General features: G+C 37.0%; 2 protein-coding genes across 8 annotated transcripts in view; one reads left to right on the top strand and one right to left on the bottom strand.

Moving 5' to 3' along the window:
* Positions 1-21614, top strand: part of Ca-alpha1t (Ca[2+]-channel protein alpha[[1]] subunit T) — a 50967-nt gene extending 29353 nt beyond the window's left edge. For 6 of the 7 annotated variants that reach the window (XM_083033940.1, XM_083033939.1, XM_083033936.1 and 3 more), the window contains 18 exons: positions 8246-8402; positions 10247-10402; positions 10676-10813; positions 11220-11504; positions 11723-11871; positions 11957-12103; positions 12336-12504; positions 12568-12917; positions 13179-13371; positions 13576-13725; positions 14297-14677; positions 14905-15097; positions 15206-15467; positions 15589-15869; positions 16252-16544; positions 16633-16888; positions 16962-17221; positions 17497-21614. In XM_083033940.1, coding sequence (XP_082890066.1) covers positions 8246-8402; positions 10247-10402; positions 10676-10813; positions 11220-11504; positions 11723-11871; positions 11957-12103; positions 12336-12504; positions 12568-12917; positions 13179-13371; positions 13576-13725; positions 14297-14677; positions 14905-15097; positions 15206-15467; positions 15589-15869; positions 16252-16544; positions 16633-16888; positions 16962-17221; positions 17497-18459 — 4783 coding nt within the window. In that variant the 3' untranslated portion in view covers positions 18460-21614. Of the gene's footprint in view, positions 1-2563; positions 2685-8245; positions 8403-10246; positions 10403-10675; positions 10814-11219; positions 11505-11722; positions 11872-11956; positions 12104-12335; positions 12505-12567; positions 12918-13178; positions 13372-13575; positions 13726-14296; positions 14678-14904; positions 15098-15205; positions 15468-15588; positions 15870-16251; positions 16545-16632; positions 16889-16961; positions 17222-17496 lie in introns of all 7 variants that reach the window. The other variant, XM_083033937.1, reaches the window with a different exon arrangement.
* A 20-nt stretch (positions 21615-21634) lies between these two features.
* Positions 21635-21794, bottom strand: part of LOC145934340 (tetratricopeptide repeat protein 39C) — a 66069-nt gene continuing 65909 nt past the window's right edge. Inside the window, exon 19 of the mRNA XM_083034701.1 lies at positions 21635-21768. The gene's annotated coding sequence lies outside the window, so the exon portion shown is untranslated. The remainder of the gene's footprint in view (positions 21769-21794) is intronic.

Genomic DNA, 21794 nt, shown 5'->3' with positions numbered 1-21794 from the left:
AAAATATGATATTAGCTTCCGAGTTTTTGTAATCATACTAAAATTCTTCTCAGTTTAAAAAAGTTCTCTTTCCTTATATCTTGAAAGAATAAAAATAATCTGTAAAATATTTTATATTAAAAGTTTACATTTTTTCTTACATAAAAAATATCGTATGAAAATAAGTATTATTATAATAAATCGTGAAATAATTTCTCCGATTAAAAAACTGTTGTTTTTATTTTTTATTTCTTTTTTCTTTCTTATTAATAATTCATTGTTCGTCGCGCTAAATATTCGTGCATTTAATCTCACGTTAATGAGAGAAGGTGAAAAAAAAAAGTCTCGTTGACGCTCAATATTTCGAAAGCAGCTTCTTGCTCGCTTTCACGAGCTTCCGAGCTTCAGGAACATATCGCGCGCGGCTGCTCTTCGAGCCGAGGCCTACATTTTAGGTGACTGTCTTTCGCGTTCATACCTTTCTCTTCTACTTTATTCGCTTTTATACATTGTTTCCGCGCGGCGTATGAGCCGCCATCCAGTTAATGCATATCACATATATATTATATATAGAAATTCTCAAGTTTTTATCACAGCAGTTGTCCCGTGTTCTCGCGTTCTCTTAGCATTTCTTTGAGCGGCATATATATATACTTTCTGACGTTGTTAATGGTAATGACGATGGTATTTGTTGGCACGATCTATTACAGGGGGGGAGAGAAGGGGGGCGCCTGCTGCCCTCCTTTTATGGCTTGAGGCATCAAACGTATTCTTTCGACGTTTATATACTTAGAAGATATATCTATATATAAATATATATATACGTATATGAATATATATTTACATGTGTGTGCATGATGCTTTTATGCTGGACGTCTTAGTGACGAGTATGAAGGGGCTATATGTATATATATATATCTACTATTATCACACTTCTTTTCGTTCATATTCGTGTATACACGTGAATCTCTCCCATATCGCTCTCTATATCTCTTTTTCTCTCTCTACTTGCTACTCTGAGCGTCTATATTAAGGCTACGTATGCCTCGATGTGGTTCTCGATATTAGAACACAGCTTGCGAATGTCGACATATACCTCTCTGCAGGATTACTTATACATATATATATATATATATATATATATATATACATATATATATATGTATATACATCTATATATCGTCATACTGCGTAGGACCTCCCGCTATATACATCATCGCGTTTACGACGCATTTTACGACCGTTCGATGGTCGATTTGCCGCAGCCGCAACTATTGCAACTGATTGCTGGTATCTGCTGCAGAAACGCAACCGCGAACGTTGAAAATGTCGATGTATTATTTGAATATTTTTAACAATTCATTAAATAAACATAAAAGGTTGTTTTCTTAACAATTACATTGAAAGGTACTTTTTAGGCGCATTCTTTTTTATCAAAAGATAGTCGAAACTAATAATTTTGTTATGCTTGAAGTAGTTTCCACGCGTACTTACTTGTCGCGAAGAAAAGACGATGAAAAATACTCGCGCATCTCATTGATGTAAATCCGAGTGATCCTTTTCTGCCTGAAATTCTCTTCATGCGAACTTTCAAAATTGAATACAAAGTTCTCGAAACTATGCAAATGCTCGCGGGTATGTCTCTGCGTGCCGATCCAGATAGACTTCCTTCCGAAGTATCACCACCCTTAGGTGTGTGCATTTTGGCCGCAAGAACGTGCGCGAATGGAGTTTCGAAAGATCCGCTTTAGGAGACCTTTCCTGATCGGCTAGTATGCATTAAATAATGAATATACTTGCGATATACTTGCATCGGGATTGCAAGCAGGAGCCCGTTTACTCGGCCAAGTTTTCAGATTACGAGAGACGACGAAAGTTTCGCGTCAACATCTGTTTTTTTTTTTTTTTTTTTTTTTTTTTCCCTATAGAGATCGTTTCTAGAGATCAGTATCACCTCGTACATTTTTTTTACGAGATACGATGTATGTACGGATATGCATTAAATATTATTACAACGTAACAATCGCAAAAGAAATGTCAATCGATCGATCCTGCTCTTTCGTCGTGTGCTTTTCTAGATATACAAAGTGTCACAGAACTATATATGTCCCACCATTTGACCATAGATGACAAAGTATCGATAATTACAAAGTTATTCAATGCTGAGTGTTCTTTTTGAAGGAGTAAAAAAGAATTAATTTATTCTAACTAGACTTTATACTTAAATAGACATCTCTCTCTCTTTTTAAAATACTTTATGTTTAAAAATTAAAAGCTTGTCACAGAAATTCTTTTGGATTTTCATTAAAAAAGCTCTATCTCTGTTATATGAATTTGTAGTTGAAAGGATGTTTAACGGTTCTAAAACACTCTGTATATTATACATTTCGAAAATTGATCGGTTACTTGGCCGAGTCACGCTTTAGTCACGATTCCGTTTTAAGCTTCATCCTCTCTTGCTCTTTCTTCTCTTTTTTTCTTTTCCTCTCTTTTTCATTTTATTCCGAGAGATTTTTTTACGTATATATATATATACATATATATATGAATAAGGAAGTACATTGCACGTTTCGTTGTGTTGTAGTATTCTCGGGATGAACCTGTTTGGTTGCAAATTCTGTGAAACGATGAAAGGCAGCTCTGACGTCGAGTGTGATAGGAAAAACTTTGACTCGTTACTCTGGGCTATTGTAACGGTGTTTCAGGTACCTACCAAAAAAAAGGATACTTTTTCACGTATCTTTTCGAGGACATTTTGACTTTTCTATATACTGTATATTACTTATATATATATGTATATATATATACATATATATATATATATGTATATATATGTATATATGTATATGTATACACACACACATACAAAAGTACGCTAAGTATACATACGTACTGTCACGTTTGGTTTTCCGACGAGCTAAAGTTGTGCGATCGCAACACTTTATGATTTCTGAGGTCTCAGGTAATGTATATGGGAGATAAATGCTTTTAGCATGTCATCGTTTCTTCGATGAGGGGGAAGGGCAGAAGGAAGCTACTGGTACCGGTTTTACAAGAGAAAGACTCAATATAATATAGTTAATAATATCTCAATATAATATAGTTAATAATATCTCAATATAATATAGTTAATAATATCTGTCCAATTTCTATATTCTTTAATAATAAATATTGAAAGCCATTGTTCTCAACTTGATTTTCAATATATCTTATTTTTTGCGAAATACATTATTTTGAAAATAAAAAAGGGTTGAAAAAGAAATGTGATTATATAGCCGGTGCTGGCAGCCCATAAATGGTAGGGAGGGGGAACACGCGAATTATCTAGTGTGAATTTTATTGAAATTTATGAAATTTCGTACGAATGCCGGCGATAATCCCGGCGCTTCTCCATTTCTGACTGTTTGCAATCCATTCGTCGCTTTACAAACGTAATGCGCTCTATTAATGCGCTGCCTCCTGCCGTATTGTCTGTTGAGCTGGCTCCCTTCTGGCATGCTTTCGCAAGCAGCTGTTGTTTCTGTGTATCGGCGATGGTGAGCGAAATCCCTTGCATTTTGCAAGAATCTTTATTTTATACTGTCATTTGGTATGATATCTCAGTGTAATACAATTATTATTAGAGCTAATACTCGAGTACTCAAATTCGAAATGTACGTATAATATCCGGTATGCGTATTGCATCCGATACATATGTTTTATTTAAATAATAATTGACATTTGTTTAATACGGAAAATTAATAATTACTATATAATAATTGAATGTACAATCATTGCACATTTATGTTGAGTTTCAATGAGAAATTAATTAAACATATACACTATAAAGCTATGCAATCTTTCTCTCAATCATATTCGTTGATTTTATAAAACTATGCATAAATATATGATTCAGGGTGTCTGAAGATTATTTGCACATTTTGAATAGCTGGGTTACTTGTATGTGTCAATACCCGACCGAGATCATTAATCCTAATAATTATTGAATTGACAATTTTTGATTAAATGAAAAGAATGATTTAATTTCTCTAATCGTATATGCTACTATAAATAATATATTCAGAAATTACAGATATTTTTTTCTAAATGTTTAAGAAAATGATATCAGAGAAAAAAATCGATAACATTTATCATCGAAAAAATATCATTAAAATAATTAACTGTAATTTTGTTAAATTATCTAATGTGTTAAAATTAACGAATCAATTTTATATTAAATATCAAATATGATTTTAATTTAGATATATCAGATACATGAAATATCAAAAAGTGCTTTTTTGAAAAGTATGCAGGCGTTTTCGCTCAAGTACTGAGAAAACTTTGTCTGTCTAAACACTTATTCGCATATTCATATTCGCTTATTCTTGTTGTCGGCGATGTTGATATTGCTATTGATATTATTATATTGATGTGATTCAGAGTAGATAGTTTAGTTTTAGTGCTCGTTGTGTTCCATTGCGATTTTTGACGATCGTAGGAAACACCGAAATTGAAATCGATGTATAGGAATTTTACCAATAATTTCGGAGCAACTTCTCAAACGGCACAATTAAGTTTAATATAATAGGATTCTAATACAGGCAATTTGACCGATTGTTTCCGTACGTTCGTCGCATGTCAATGGACGAGTATAAGTATATATCAATTATATGCCAAAACGAGCAATAACAGCGCAAACAATACAAACGTCTATAAGCTGTTAGAGCCCCGCGGTATCATAAAAATGTTCAAAAGACATGATAAAGTCGTTTAAAAGACAAGTCGACGTCGTTTCGACAACCTTTTCGAGACATTTGTGTTGTTTGGCAACTATCCTAGGATCGCCCGGATACGTCGCATCCTGCCTAAATGACACTTCCTGCTAAATGGCCCTTCTAAGATTACCGGGCGATCTATAGGATCGGCTGTCTATTCTGACTTGGAGCGCAATATATGGAAAAGAAATGACTCTTGCCTGACTCGTATTGTGTAACTCGCACTTTCTGCATGCGATGTGTGTTCTTATATAGACAGTTGGTCGCCACTTGTCGTCGTTGTTGCCGTCGTTGCTAAACCGCGTTATATATACGACACCTTGCTGCATATCACGATTCCTCATCACGCGAGGATTCGACATTCATATACCTCACTAACCGATCAGACTTAATTCTGTCAATTATATACTGCTAAAATGAAACGCCGCGATCGACGGCGACCGATCTTCTCGTATGTCGGTTTTCGTGACATCGTGGCGACACGAATAATAAATGGAGCCAGTTTGTTCTCTGCTTCGCGAAGAGAATTAGAAGTGATCATGCTGTATGAGCAGTTTGTGTCGGCGCCCGTGCTCTTCTTTTCACACACTTTACTTACTATATAGAATTACTATACTCGCACTCTGTACATTCGTGAACGATGCCTCGATATCACGTCACACATTTTTAACAGTGTAGCACACTAAAACTGTTATCTGTCACACGCTTACTCTCTTCTCTCTGTCTCTCCTTTATACTTCATTATACTTCACCACTTACTTACATTTACACTTCTCTTCGTACTTTCCTTTCCCTATCTCTTTCTCTCTTTCTCTTTTTCTCTTCTTTCTTTTTTCCGTTCTATCAGTAATTTTAATCTGTCACTTTCTCTCTTAAACGCCCACGACGACTCGAGCGCAAAAAAAAAACTTCGTTCCGAATTATACAATATCGTGCGTGAAATATCGACTCGACCAGACAGGAGCATCGCCGCGTCACAAGTCTAAAAATTTACACTCGAGGACCCGAGACGAGACCACGTGTCCGTCGCACACGAATGACACGAACGCGATTTAAAGAAAAAAAACTTACGATATATAATAAACCTAATACATATGCCAGAAGTGGCTCAACACGTAGATCTCAGAAAAAAATCGAATAACTAAAAGTAATAGTTTTTATTTTTATTTTATTATATCATTACGTTATCGCACGCATATTTGCATCTTTTGAAATAAATATTTGTTTCAAATATAATCACTATGCAATAATATTTTCTTATATTAAAAATATTATATATTTATTCCACGAAAAAGAGAATGCTTTTCTTTAGAAATTGAATCAAATTTGATCCAATTTATTTATTTTTTTTTGTAGCTCAAGTTATCAGGATATTAAGGTAGCCCGAGAAGAATAATTAGCTTTTCTTAGACGTACAGTAGAGAAACATCTTTTTTTATTTTATTCTAGAGATATAAACCAGGTAGATCGCGCAAGGCACGTAATATATCGTATTGACATCTCAGTCTCGGTAGATTTGTGCGTACCTTTTGCAAATACTCGCTCTGCAAGAGAGAGTTCGCCGTAATACATATTATACATATATATTTCAGCGTATTAGAACGATTATACATTGTATATTTATGCTTGGCAATTATATATCCTTTTTTTCCACCTCTCGCAAACGTTCGCCGTGACATTCTGCAACGGCAGGTGTCTTGTCCATTCTTCTTTTCTCGCCACGATCGCGTTTTTCCGGAACTCTTATTTCCGCGCCGTTTATTTTCACACGGCACCTGTAAAGTGTGTGTGCGGATATCTGTCGACCCGGGCGAGAGAGATGATTTAAAGCTCGTCATATTTGCAGAGCGCGTTCGGCGTCGATTTCACTTTCAACGTCAACAAAACGAAATTCGCAGGAAAAATCAGCCGACGCGACGGAATGGACAATTGACGGGCGGATTGATTCTTTTGCGGATGCGCGTCCGAATAACTGTTTATTATGATATACATCAACGCCGAGTTGAAGTCAATTAGTGTTCCAACACATACATCCTAAAATTAACGTTATTGATTGCTCGCATAAAACATTAAATAATTAACATGCATGTATGACGTACTATATCGAGAAATTATATCACGATGCGAACATTATGAAATGTCTAATTTATGTCTAATTGACGCTTCTTCGGGCACAATTTCAGGGAGAATTAAATATACCTAAACCAAAGAATTTTTTATTGATTCTTTACCGAAAATGTAAAGTGTAAATTTTTTTAAACTTTAATTTTTGTTCCTTATTCCGTCCCGTCGTATAAAGCCCGTTACAACCGCACACGATTGATATGATTCGTTCACAATCCATAAATGTATACCTACTTTACACGCATTCACCTATATTGCAAATAAACAAGATATACATATATTTATATATACAGACACGCCGAACTTGCAGAATGTGACTGTACGAGCTTCGAGTGACAGTCGTTTTCGCTGTTTTGTCCAACACAATTGCTTAATCTCTTATCGATGCGCAAGGTCTCCGCTCTCGAAGATCGATCTATTAAAATAAATTTTGAGTCTTTTTATGAAAGAAAAAAGGACAGTTTGAGAACTTTGATTCGAAATTTTAAGATATTTTAAAACATTTCGAATTATATCACGTGATTGCAGCTAAAATCTATGATTCAAGAGAGAAACTTTCAAATTTTGTAACAGAGATTTAATCCTTTTCAAATATTAATTTCATATATAATTTAATTTTATTTGCACCTGACTGTTTCGACGTTAGGCAATATAGTTTAATATGAGATAAAAATGCTAAAGTCAGATATTTATACATGTAATGTAATCTAATCTGATGGTGAATGAAAAATCGAAAAAATCCTATATGATAGACACACACCCACACACACACATTTAATAAAAGCTAAAGATAGACATTTCTCTTTGCAGAAGTATTTTTAAAATGTGAGCTTTAAACCTAGATCGTTACTTTAGAGCATTTAAGCACGAAAATAACGAACTACAAATTAACAGATAAAAATGATCCACGTAATCTTTTGTCACATATTTTGATACGTCGTGCAAAGTTTAACTAAAAATCAAGTTACTATAGAATTATATATATTTTAAAATTTTGCACTCTACACATATACTTTGCCATAAATATCTATTCTTTTATTCGAATAATATTTTGCATACCAATTCCATCATAGTCAGCTGTCAAATGTCAATTAACGATTGACATTAATGATTTCAATTTTAATCGTTTAGATGATTATTATTATCGTAATATTCGCAACCATATCTTTATACATTACCATTACAAAATTATAAACAAAAACCAATTAATATTGTTCACATTCTAAATAATTACATCTTGGAACAAGGAAATATACTGTTTAACGAGAATGGAGACGCTGCTCGGCGATTGTACCAAAGTCCTAGTCCTGTCAACTCCAGTCCGGTCCCACCCTTCTTTGTCCTTGATCTCGGGGCTACTTTAGGCCAGCGGATTGTCTCGGTTGCAGCATCCTAGGGATGTACCTGTTCGGGGGTAAGTTTTGCATGTGGGCGGACCGGAGTCGGCCCTGTACCTGTGCCGAGGTGGTCTCGCGTCACCCAATGTGTCGCTGTGATCGCAAACATTTCAACGACATCATCTGGGCACTAGTCACTGTCTTTCAGGTACCACTGTTCCGCCCTCTCTTATACGCTATATACATATAATACATTTTTTACGTGTTAAATGCGACATACATATACATATATACGTAGTCCATTTTTACCACGTGTCACGTGTTTTATGCGTAATACACGGTCTTTTTCTTCTATCTATATATTCGTGTCCACAAGTTCTTTCTCTCTCTCTTTCTCTCTTTCTCTGTACAGATCCCTGTCATATATATAATATATATATATATAATTGAGCAAAAATTGATTCTCCCCTTTCCACCCCCTCGACGTGTAATCCTACTCTTCCTTAAGCCCGCTTCGTCAATTTCTTGTCTCTTTGTTATCCGTGCCGTGTGTGCGGAGCCTTTAATGGTTGCTTTGTATTTTACACATGCGTGCAAACGGTATATACGTATACATGTCGACGTTCACGTTTACTATTTTGTTTGCTCGCGCAGATCAAACTGCGCGACGATGATTCCACCCACGAGTGTGTTGTAATCTCGATTCAGCTCACACATCATCCATGTAAAGCAACTAATGTATACAACGTTGCGGAAAGCCGCTCAAACGAGTTTCTGCCTTTCTATCACGTGTTTCCATTTACATCTATGATCGATGCAGTCTGATGACGTCTTCGATTACTCCGCCTAAATTTATCGTTGCACATCGTAAATAATTATTATGTATTTTTGGTACACCTTTCTGTATTCATTTGTGATATAACAAATAGGTGTCTGTACAATAATAACGAGACAATAATTAAGAACGAGACTTACATTGACAAATTGATAATAACAGTGTTGACAATTGCATTCTGATAATATGTATTGTTCTTATTTCGTTTTGTATTTTATTGTACGCGCAAAAATCGAATTTGATAGAATATTATTATTAATAATTACTACAATATATTGCGCATGTATTTAACAATCCTATCAATATTAAAATTAATCATTTGGAGTATGTTGAATTAATTTCTTTTAGCTATATTAGTAATTCTTAATTTTTACGCAGCGTATAACGTTATCAGGCTAGAAGAAGTAGATTGAAAATAGACTACAGAGTTCATAATGATAGATAGGCAAATTACATGTGTAGACACGAAAAACTCGCAAAAAAGGAGAAATTCGTGATAGAAAACTCGACGCATGCATATTCATGAAGTATTATAACACTGGTTGGCAAAACGTTTTTTTTTTTGTTCGTCTCTATCGAGTATGTAAATTTGGATGCAGTGCAAATGCAACGCCGACTTGCTTTGTATGCCGATTCCTCGTAATGCATGTACGTCCAAATAATTGAAATAAATGAAAATATTTTAAAAACATCTATATGTAATAAAAATGAGTTTTCTGTCTTTTTAAACGTATAATTCATGCACATACAAATTCTAACAAATTATTTTTCTAACGAATTATTTTTAACCCTCTTCGTATTTGTCAATATCTCACTGAAATAATCGCGTCTATATACAATAACATAATGCATAATGCATAATTCAATATTTGAAATAAGATGATCGAAACTATATTGACAGACATGTAATGATATTTCAATCATTTAAAAATTAATATTATTGTACAATTATAAAATAATAATAAATATTTAATAGCTATCATAAGATCTTGTTATTAAAAATTATATAAATCTTATATAAACTTATTTGACGTTGTATAAATTAATACGTAAACTTCATTAAACATGACAAAACTATTTATATCTTTTTTACATTTTTTCAACAATTTGAAAAAAAAAAACGTCTTGCCAATCATGTGCCTTATTATATATAAGTATAGATATTTATGCTATTATGTATGTAGCGGGAGCCTCTTCCCATTTTTCTTTTTATGTAGATCCTTACGCAGGAGGATTGGAACGTTGTTCTTTTCAACGGTATGCAGAAGACATCTCACTGGGCTGCGCTTTATTTCGTAGCGTTGATGACTTTTGGCAATTACGTTCTCTTCAATCTTCTCGTCGCCATTCTTGTCGAAGGTTTCTCGTCGGAGGTAGGAATTAAGGAATGATATATCATTCTCTGTTTATTTAATATTAAATTTCTTAGGTGCGCAGATTTCTTATATTGCAGAAGATATAAGGATGCTTACAATATAAATTTGTAATATTTATTTTTTCGACCTGTAATTAGGTTTTGACTTATTGATTACACTTTACGTTACGAATCAGCATATTTATATTTACCTTTACGAAGTATGATTTATAATTGTATACGGCGCGCGTCAGAAATGTAGGATATAGTAATTAATGGTACATTTTCGCAGAGAAACGAGAGAAGAGAGCGAGAGCAAAGAGAAATGGCGAAAAGGCTCGCCGCGAAAGAAGCTGGAATGGGCAGCGAGGATGGGTCGTCGAGAGTATCGGGATCGCATTCGATCTCTGATAGTGATACGTATACCCAGGTATAATTGCTTGTACAATCTCTTTTCTAATAAAAAAATCTTTTCCTATTAGGCGCCCGGATTTATTTTCTATTCTTTGTCAAGCAAAAAAGATTGAAGGAGAAATGAGATGTTGCTTCTATTTCGGATTATTATTTTCTCCCGACGCCTCAAACATTTTACAGGGAAAGCTCAACGTCATAATCACTTTCTGAGGATTTGCAAAATATATAAAATGCGCACATAAGTTAAATAAAATACATTAAAAAATATATAATTTCTTACTTATATTTTTTATCTACTGTTTGGAAAAATATGCGTAGAGTTGTAGATTATTTCAGCAGAACGTGATTTATCTGATAAATAGATCGATTGCAAAATTATCTCCACTTTACGCTGCATCAGTTTTTGTTCGCGGGATTTGCAGGATCAGAAGAACTCGTGGCAGAGCGCGGAGGAGCTGAGAAAGTACAAGGACAACCGGGAGAAACAGAACAGCGTGTGGAAACAACGGATCGATGAGTCTAAATGTAACATTCAGAAAGAAAGTAAGATGATGGGTGTGGCGGGTCAGCCACCGATAATCACTCATACGGCGGCAACTCCTCAAGATTCCCCAAACACCACGTTGGATGTTGGCTACAGAGACCTTAATTGTCGAGCAGTTTATCCCGCTACTGCTCTTTCGATCGAATCCATCGATCGATCTGGTGTATGTTTTCATTTTAATAATAGACTGGTTGTGTGCAGGGCAGTTTTTGTTGCGCGATTGAGAATAGAAATTTATTTCCGTTTTTAGATCAATCAGAGAAAATTAATATCTCTCTCGTACAGTTTTGAATTTACGTTCCTGTCGCACATTCCTCATTAGAATACTAGATTAAAGAGGAGAAAATGTAATAATGACGACAATGCTTTGTGTATTTGCAGAGTCAATGTAGTATACCCTCGGGATTGTTAAAACTGCCCGATGTATCTAACAAAATACCGACAAACAATTTAATCGCTAGTCAATTCCCGAGGCGCATAAGCCTCGTTACGGCTGTTGTCAATCCATCGACGAGGGACTCGAGTTCTAGGTATCTGTGTAATTCGTTGTTTCTCGATTAAATTCTCTAAATGTCGTACATTTTTTTTCTGACACAGCCCTTCTTTTCACTTTAGTCCTCCGAGAATACAAAGGGGCTATTCGTGGCGCTTGTCACGCCCATCTTTACGGAGGAAACGGTGGTCGCAAAGTGACGACGAACACGCCGGTCATACGACAGTACTCAACAATGGACGTAGTACTATCGTTGGATCTAATCCAACGTAAGTCGATTGAAGCGTCATTCACCGCGAATTATTTGAAAGAAGTGAATAATATTGATTGACAATCTTTAGAGAGCAGGGGAAAAAAGTTGCTGTCTTATAATTTGTCAAACGTAACAAAGCTTCTTTCTTATTGACACATTGTATTAGAAATAATAATAATAAAATAAATCATAATGCCCCGATATAATAATATTAATAATGATAATCATCTATAATCTGTCTTTCACAGTTTCAACGGCGGTTATTTGCATGGTTCGATAAGAAACGACACGCAACGAGACGCGCCCAACAATCGAACTACCGTCCTAACAAGCAATAATCGTAGTTTGAGTCCTAATAATTCGCTCGAAAGTTACGGCCCATGGTCGATTCGTCGTTACACAATCACGCCTAATCAGGTAAGCGGTGACGTAACGTCTTCGATAGCCATTAATTGCAATTATAATATCTTAAATTTCTAGATGCGATGGATCGGCGAGCTTTCGCGGAGGAATTCGCTGCGCGGATATGAAAATGTTCAGACGTCCACAAGGAAGACGCTGCCGTTGGATGAGATGCTCGCGCCGTCCTCGACCCCACGTACGATCAACAATCTATCGATGGAGACTGGTCCACTGCCGAGAATCAAACGAGTCCCCGAACAAGAAGAAGAGTGTCCGAGAACGGGTGGCGAACAGACACCGCCGTCAAACGGCCACGGAAGCGCAAGCAGCGTCGAGAAAATCAAAAAGATATTCATGTTCTTCGAACCTAAAGGCTGCCTACAGGAACGTGACAATTATTCCCTGTATTTATTCCCACCCAATAATAGGTAATAATATAAATATATTCAGGCACACATTTCCACTTAATTCATATTTCTAGACTTTGCTTTAGGATAGACGAGAGAACAGAAAAGTAATAAAAAAATAATAAAAATCTTTATATAATAATAATTAATTAAGAACGAGATAGGAGTATATAACTTTAATTATATATTAATTATTATATGATGCTACTATTAAATTGAATGAGAAATTAGCAAATCTTTTATTCGATTAAAAAAATAAGAGATACTCATGATTTCTTGCAGGTTTCGCATCTTCTGTCAATGGTTCGTTAATCAAAAGTGGTTTGATAATGTGGTATTGCTATTCATTGGATTGAACTGCATTACTCTGGCGATGGAACGACCGAATATACCGCCTGACAGCCGTGAGAGAGTTTTTCTAGCGAGTGCAAATTACATTTTTACCGCCGTTTTTGCCATCGAGATGTTCGTTAAGGTAAACGTATTTTGGAGATTTTAAACTTTGGAAATGTATGATTATTAATATATATTAATTAATTAAATATCTCTAATAATTTATGACAAAATTGATGTTCTAATAAAATTTTGTTCAATAATTATAAATATAAAAAAGAGTAAAAATTATTCTAATTATGAAGTCGCGTATAATTCGCATTTATATATTATTATTTTGCCGTAGGTCGTCGCAACGGCTATGCTTTATGGTCCGGATGCGTATTTTACTTCAGGCTGGAATATTATGGACGGATCTCTCGTTATCATTTCCATAATCGATCTATCGATGTCGTTGCTCTCATCGAGTAGCCCCAGAATATTTGGAATACTAAGAGTAAGCTCTCATTATTATATTTCGGAGATTTATTATGCACATATCATTTATGCACACATCATATGTATGTACATATTATTATGTGTATATCATTACTATGTTTAATTTACTTTTATTACAACAACACAAGCGCGCGCTATTCTTCGATTTTTATGTTAAAAATAATGATATTTTCAAAAAAATAATATAAAGTTTGTTTTAACTTGATATTTTTTGACAGAAATCAGCTGATAACTGTCAAAAATATTAATCGAGTTTAAAAAATTATGACATATTATTTAAAACATATTATTATTTTATTTTTTAAAGCATCCCATTATTTTAAAAATTAATTAGCAAATTAACGGTTTAATCAACTGATTAAAGCATAGTTTGCTTAATTTTCGCAAAAAACGTTCAAAATTGAAATGCGAAAATAAAGATAAATATAAATCCTAGAACACTCGCTTTGGGCTCGTTTTGTAGGCCTTGAAGAGACCTTTAAAACATTCATCAACGATTAAACTTTTATCGATGTTATATACATTTTCGTTTCATTTCTAATCAATATTTTTTTGAAAAAATATTATAGGTATTTAGATTACTGAGATCATTAAGACCCCTGCGAGTCATTAATCGCGCACCTGGCTTAAAACTGGTAGTTCAGACATTACTGTCTTCATTGCGGCCCATCGGAAACATCGTCTTGATTTGCTGCACGTTTTTCGTGATTTTCGGGATCCTCGGAGTGCAACTGTTCAAAGGCGCGTTCTACTATTGCGAAGGTCCCGATATCAAGAACGTGCGCAATAAAACTGACTGTCAGACCGATAAGCGAAACATGTGGCTAAACAGAAAGTACAATTTCGACGATCTCGGCAAAGCTCTCATGTCGTTGTTCGTCTTATCGTCGCGAGACGGATGGGTGAACATCATGTACACCGGTCTAGATGCTGTTGGCGTCGACCAACAGGTGAGAGAAATTTATGCAGTGAAAATAAATATTTTATTTTTCTGACAACTTCAATTTTTAATTTGGATAAATGCACATTTTAACTTACAGCGTATATTAGAAATATTTATAAACTTTCTATATATTATTTGAAATATCTTTAAAGCAGTACCGATATAATTGAAATGCTATAATACTCACATAACTTCTACTTAACTAACAACGATGAATGATGAAACTGATTATAGCCTATCGAAAATTATTCCGAATGGCGATTATTGTACTTCATCGCGTTCATATTGCTGGTGGGTTTCTTCGTGCTGAACATGTTCGTCGGCGTGGTGGTCGAGAATTTCCATAGGTGCCGTGAAGAGCAAGAAAAAGAGGAGCGTGTACGTAGGGCGGCCAAACGCGCATTGCAGATGGAGAAAAAAAGACGAAGTGAGTGACCGCAGGCCCAGCTAGGTCAATGCCACTTCTGTGTCACGCAGCTGATTACTTGTCGAGAGATGCCGGTGTATGTGCAATGTTGATCGTAATTGTTTTCAGAGATGCACGAGGCGCCGTATTATACCAGCTACTCCAAGTCGCGGCTGTTCGTCCACAACGTTGTGACATCCAAGTATTTTGACCTGGCGATCGCCGCCGTCATCGGTCTCAATGTCGTCACGATGGCGATGGAATTTTACATGATGCCGAAAGCGCTCACCTACGCGTTAAAGATCTTTAATTATTTCTTCACTGCCGTCTTCATCCTCGAATCCTTCATGAAGCTTGTCGCTCTCGGTTTGCAGATTTATTTAAAGGATAAGTAAGCAGTCTTTCTTTTACATTACGTTAAATATTTTTTGTAAAAACGCGCAGCGTGTAAACTTCTATTAACATCAGCATCAAAAGGTGATTCTACGGTTCTAAAAACGCTCTTTTTGTAGATGGAATCAATTAGATGTGGGAATAGTGATATTATCAGTCGTTGGCATCGTGTTAGAGGAGGTCGAAGCTAAGATCATTCCCATTAATCCCACGATAATTCGCGTAATGCGAGTGTTACGGATAGCCCGTGTGTTGAAGCTCTTGAAAATGGCAAAGGGTATACGTGCCCTTCTGGACACGGTGATGCAAGCGTTACCGCAAGTCGGAAACCTAGGACTATTGTTTTTCTTGCTTTTCTTTATATTTGCTGCACTAGGAGTGGAACTTTTCGGCCGGCTAGGTAATTATCTGTTCAATATGATTGAGCTTGATTAAGCTATTATGCGATCGCGAAGATAGAATTTGAATAGAAATTTAGAAAAAAATTTCTTTTTGCTTTCTTTTCGTGATAAGATAATTTTTAAAGTTTTGTTGTTCTGATTAATATTTAATGAACTTGCTTTTTAAATACATTTTAACAAAGCTTTGTGCAAGTTTTGTGAATTATTCGCGGCGATTTTCCGCGATAAATTAAATATATTTCTTTTTGTTTGTGTAATCACAAGAATTTAAAGATCAATAAAATCTTCTATCGAAAGATATAAAGAGATAAAGTTATATCTTTTCATTTATAAAGACGTAGATTGAGATTTAAATTGAATGATACTAATTTTCCATCACAGAATGCAACGATGAAATGCCTTGTCAAGGTCTTGGTGAGCATGCGCATTTTAGTAACTTTGGCATGGCCTTCTTAACGCTTTTCCGGGTCGCCACCGGTGATAATTGGAATGGTATCATGAAGGACACGCTGAGGGATGATTGCGACGATGCGGCAGACTGTGTCAAGAATTGTTGCGTGAGCACTATTATCGCGCCGATATTTTTTGTGATTTTCGTTCTAATGGCGCAATTTGTACTGGTGAATGTCGTCGTCGCTGTGCTGATGAAACATCTGGAAGAAAGTCACAAACAGGTGACATTTTTTGAACAATTTTTTTTTATAATAAATTTGTTCTTTTTTCGACCATAAGAGTTTGAAATATATATTGTTATAATTTCAGATGGAAGACGAGCTTGATATGGAAACACAGTTGGAGAGAGAGTTAGCCGCGGAGCAGGAAGAACTTCTTGAAGAGGAAGATGAAGATGATATAGCGATGAATGGTGGAATAGATGACGACGATGAAGACGATGAAGACAAAGAGCACGTATCCATGGTGGGAAACTTAAAAATACGCTCGAGACCAGGATTAGCCAAAGTTCGATCCTTACCTGCAAATTTTATTTACAATCCACCGAGGGAGAGAAACATCGATGGTAAGAGATTATTGTAATATTTTTTTCTTTATTATCATGTTTTTCGTCATAAAATTACTCGATTGTTTTGCAGACGCCTCGATTTCCGTGTCCTTGGACGAGAAACGTCGTAGTTCGTATTACCGTTCGAGACCGTCCAAGTTTAAGTCGAAACGCCGGCAAACCTTCCATTCAAGCCATTACCAACGAAGCTCATTATTACCAATGCATTTCGAGGTCGCCGAAGTCTTTGAGAAACCTGTGAGCAACTTGAGCGTGCCTCGAATTATTCCACATCGCAGTTACGGCGTCGCTAGTCAAGATACCAGTCACGTACAACGTCAAAAGTTGCAGGTGAAGAATCATATATAAAGCCAGATAAATCGTCTCAAAGAATATAATTAAAATTTTATTTGTCATCTGACCATTAGGTGACTTTCTCGAAGCTATAAATCAAAGTTATCTCGAAAAAATTATATAATATATGTATATTAAAATTCTCTCGCGACACAAAAGCTTCGATATATTATCCATTAAAATTCTTAATAGAAAAAATTTATTTGAAAAAAAACTAATGTTTAAAATCGAAGTGACACGTTGATATAAAATTGCGCATATCGATTTTACAGGTGACCACCAGCGAAACGCGTGAGAATAAGTCTCTGCTGAGTGTGAGCAAACCGCCGGCCAGCCCCTCGCCGGTCACTTTCGCTGGCACGAGCAGCACTCTAAGCGTTCCGCCGAAATTGACGAGCGATCGTTATCTCATGCCGACCGCCGAAATCTACCCGTCCAAGGCGACGATGAGCCGCCGGACATCCAGCGACACTCAATCACCGTCGCCGGATAGCGCGAGCGCGGGCGCCGGAAGCAGCAGCATCAGGACGCTCAGCATCGCGAATGGCTACGCTGGCGGCAAGATTCGACCGGAAGAGGCGAAACCGAAGGCGACGACGGCGACCCAGGACGATCTCGACGTGCAGTCCGTCATCAACGAGAGAAGGCCGTCCAAGTTGAAGACGACGCACGACGTCACCGCTCCGTCTGCCACCGCCAGCCTCGCCAGCGATCAGTACAGCGCGATGATCCGCGGCGAGGGTTACAGCCACATCTACGTCACCACCGAGGAGAGATCCGACGAGGTCCCGTCACCCTGCGGCAACGTGAGCGAGAGCACCGGCACCGGCAGCCTCAGTGCCGTCGCCAGCATCAGCGTTGCCGGCAGCATCAGCAGTGGTAGCGGAAACGGCAGTAAGAACGGCGGTGGCGGCAGCGGCAGTGGTAGCGGCGGGGTTCACATCGGCGAGGGTGGTGCTATCGGATCCGACGTGAGGATTTACGTGGACGACACGGACTCGGCGAGCAGCAGCAACGGGAAACGGCGCGGCGGTAGGTTGACACGCGACGACGAGACCCTGGACGCCTCGACCACCGTGTCCTCCGCTACGACGATGAGAGACGGCGGTGGTGGAGGCAGCGGCGGAGGTGGTGGCAGCGGCGGAGGTGGAGGCAGCAGCGACGGCAGCAAGGACGAAAGCAAGGAGACATCCGAGAGACCATCCTCCGCCGGTGGACCGCTGGATCCCTCTTAATGCAGAGCGAACGCGTCGAAGTAGTCTCTAGACGTATGTATTGTACTGCGGGAGACTTGGCAGGCGATTCCCACCATGGGCCGGAAAGTACCATGGTGGCGAGAGATCGCACGGGAGGGATTCGAGAAAGGGCTCTAAGAAAGACTGTAGTGCATGACAATATAGTCGTTATATTCTAGTCACTTCGCCGCCGCGAACTTGCCAAAATGAACCAAAGTCGAGTATTTAGAACGGGTTTGAGTTGTGTCCGAGGATAGCAGAGACAGGAAAGAAACATACCCCGCGAATATCGCGCGAACGAGATGATGATATGTATAATTCAGGGGTATTTTCCGATGCATAGCGCGGAAAACGGCTATGCTAAACGTACGCAATAACGCATACGTCGCGCGAACGCGCAATCTTGAAAACCTATGACAATCTCTTATTGCCAACGGAACTGATCTCGTGTTCCGTTTTCAAAGTGTCGTGGAAGTCGAATCCGTAGGAATTGGTAGGAAGAAGAAGAACGACGTAGATCGCGTCGATAAAAATTAGAGAGAGAGGGAAAGAATTTCAGTAGTTTATAGCTAGAAGAGATCTTTTTGTCGCGTCTACGCACGACAAAACTGCAATTAATTGGACCACACTGTCTCGCCTTTTCTTATTCTCTAACTCTTGAGAATTCTCGCGCGGATTGCCGATTAAAAATCAAACATGTCTACAATCGATTGATATAAATATTATATTTTTGTCATTTGACACGATTAATTAATTAAATTGTGATGTAAGCTTTACGTGATCGTCATAATCAGCGATTTTGACTAGAATAATCAAATTTATGCAAATTTAAATTTATCTTTCTATATATATAATCCAGAAAAGATATAATAATCATATATATTCTTAATCTATTCGCTTGAATGTGTGTTGAGGTAATATATAGATCTTCACGGAGTAATTTCTTTTGGCTAGAATTAAAAGTATGATCGATCGTGGGAATTATTGATAATCGGCATCCAAAACTCGTGATTTATCTTCATTTCGTTGACTTCACTCTTTTCAACTAGAGCGTTCTTCTCGTTGACATCTGTGATATACTTTAATCGTAGTGTATTTCCTAACGGTAACGGCAAATATCAGTACGAAACCGTAACATCAGCAGCAGCAGCAGTAAACAACAACAAAAGCAACAACAGTGACCGCAACAATTTAGGAACGTAGCTGACTTTTTAATTAAAAAAAAAAAACGAAAACCAATGCTGAATGGCTTTCGCGGGGAGCTAAAATATAGAGAGAGACAAAGCAGAGATAAAATAGAAAACTCTATACTGTACATACATATGTATACATCTACGAATATTCTATACTCTACACTTGGTGTGGTTTATTTTGATACTACCGCGTGCGGTAATATATTTAACGATTGTCGAAGTAAAAATCTAACAAGAAAAAAAAAGTAAAAGTAAAAACAACTCTATGCCTTTTAACGAAACGTTGACGAACCTTCGTGCGGTGGTGGTGCCCGCGTTTTCTCAGCTGCGAAAGGATGACTGACGACTCCCACACACCCTTCGTCGGGTCGAAGGTATAGTCGTTAAAAAAATCGCACGTTAACGCGCGCCCGGCGCGTCGCGTTGCTTTGAAGAAAAAAAAATTAGTAGTAATCGTTGACCGATCGATCGCTCGATCGAGATTATTGTATTTCGTTTAAAAAGCCTAACAAAATCTCGAGTCGAGCGATGCTCTTGCGTCGAGTTTAAGAGCAATTCCTTCAAAAAAAGAAATGTTACATAAACGCGTGATGGTTTTATCATATGGAGTTGCGCTTAACACTAGAACGGCTGAGAATTTTTGTAATTAGAAGAACGATTGCTTACAACGTGCATAATGCGGAGAAAAAATTATACTATTTAACAAATTAGCTTCATTATATCTTGGTCTTCGTATTTTTTCGATGATATTTATTGTCTATTGTAACGAGTGATTATATTTCTACTCTATATTTCTATATATTTCAGTCAATTATTTCTTAAGGTATTATTTAACTAAAACACGTAATTGATAATTTACATAGAACTTTATATGAAAAATCATTACACTATTATATGAAAGAAGATAAGAATTGCAAACTTTACAGATAAAATTATAAACTTTATATTTTTCTTATTAAAAAACTATATATATTTAGATTTAATAAATAAATGTGATTTTTAATTCCGGCCAATAGAGCCAAGCATTTAGATTTAAGTGTTAAATTTGGTCGTTCTAGTGATAAAACCTCGACTGGAGACGACGCAGCAAAAGCAAATACTAGTAGCAAGTTTAGAGAAAAGCAACGAGCCGCTCGAAAAAAAAATCGCTACATCGGATCACGTTAGACGTTTAAGGGATGTACGTAGAGAGATAAATTACGTATCCATGTGTTTACGTACATGTACGCGCGTCTCTTCGGCACCACGACCGGCTCTCGATAGCTCGATAGCGTTAGACGACTGACCTCCGAATTATAGTTATTCTAGACACGCGCCGATCGCGATTCGTGCGCGAGTTCGCCGATCACAGCTGCACACGTATCGTATTAGTTATGGTCTGTAAAAAAAAAAGAAGAAGAAACAGATCGGTTAAAAAAAAGAAAAGAAAAAAAAAGAACAGAGTAAAGTAAAAATTATTAGCCATACGATCTTACGTGTGCACGCGTTAATTGAGAGAAATAATATCGTATATCGAAACTCGCAGCGTGTGTGCCTCTCGAGTCTGTTCTTCGCCCGTAGAGAAGGCAGTGCGCGTAATCGTCGAATTTTAGAAGGGAAGAGAAACTAAGCTATATAACTAAACAGAAGCAAAAAAACCAAAAATACCGGGCCGTCGCCGGCCCCAGATGTATAACATACTATTTTAATTACGATAATGTAATAACGGTGTCCACTTCGACATCGCCGGGAGAGCGTCCTTCTTGTCTGCCTGATGTATTCTGCGTGTATGCGCCCGACATGGTTGATGAAACGTGAAATTTTCGAGTTTTGCCGCATCAAACGAAGCCGGGAAGGTATGAGAGGATACCGGGTACCATGTATGTGTGAGATGGAGAACGCGTGAGGAGAGATTCGAGATAAAGGAGTCAAAGGAGAACTAAATATGTACAAATGTAATAAATCGAGCGACGATTACGTTGAGATGATTCGCTCTTTTTATTGAACAATCACCCACAAGCCCTGATTTACATCCAACATTGATCAATATTATCGTGACAGCGAATTCCTTGATTCTCAAGCGGTAACAAGCGGTTTAAATACATCTATATATTCATTCCACAAGAATCTATAAATTCTATGACATAAAATAAATTTAAATAT

The sequence above is a fragment of the Prenolepis imparis genome, unplaced genomic scaffold, assembly GCF_030444845.1.
Source record: "Prenolepis imparis isolate NDT839.2.m4 unplaced genomic scaffold, iyPreImpa1.0 SCAF_3, whole genome shotgun sequence".
Classification (NCBI taxonomy): Eukaryota; Metazoa; Arthropoda; class Insecta; order Hymenoptera; family Formicidae; genus Prenolepis; species Prenolepis imparis.
The sequence above is the reverse complement of the archived record's forward strand: the minus strand, read 5'-3'. Positions and strand labels throughout refer to the sequence as shown.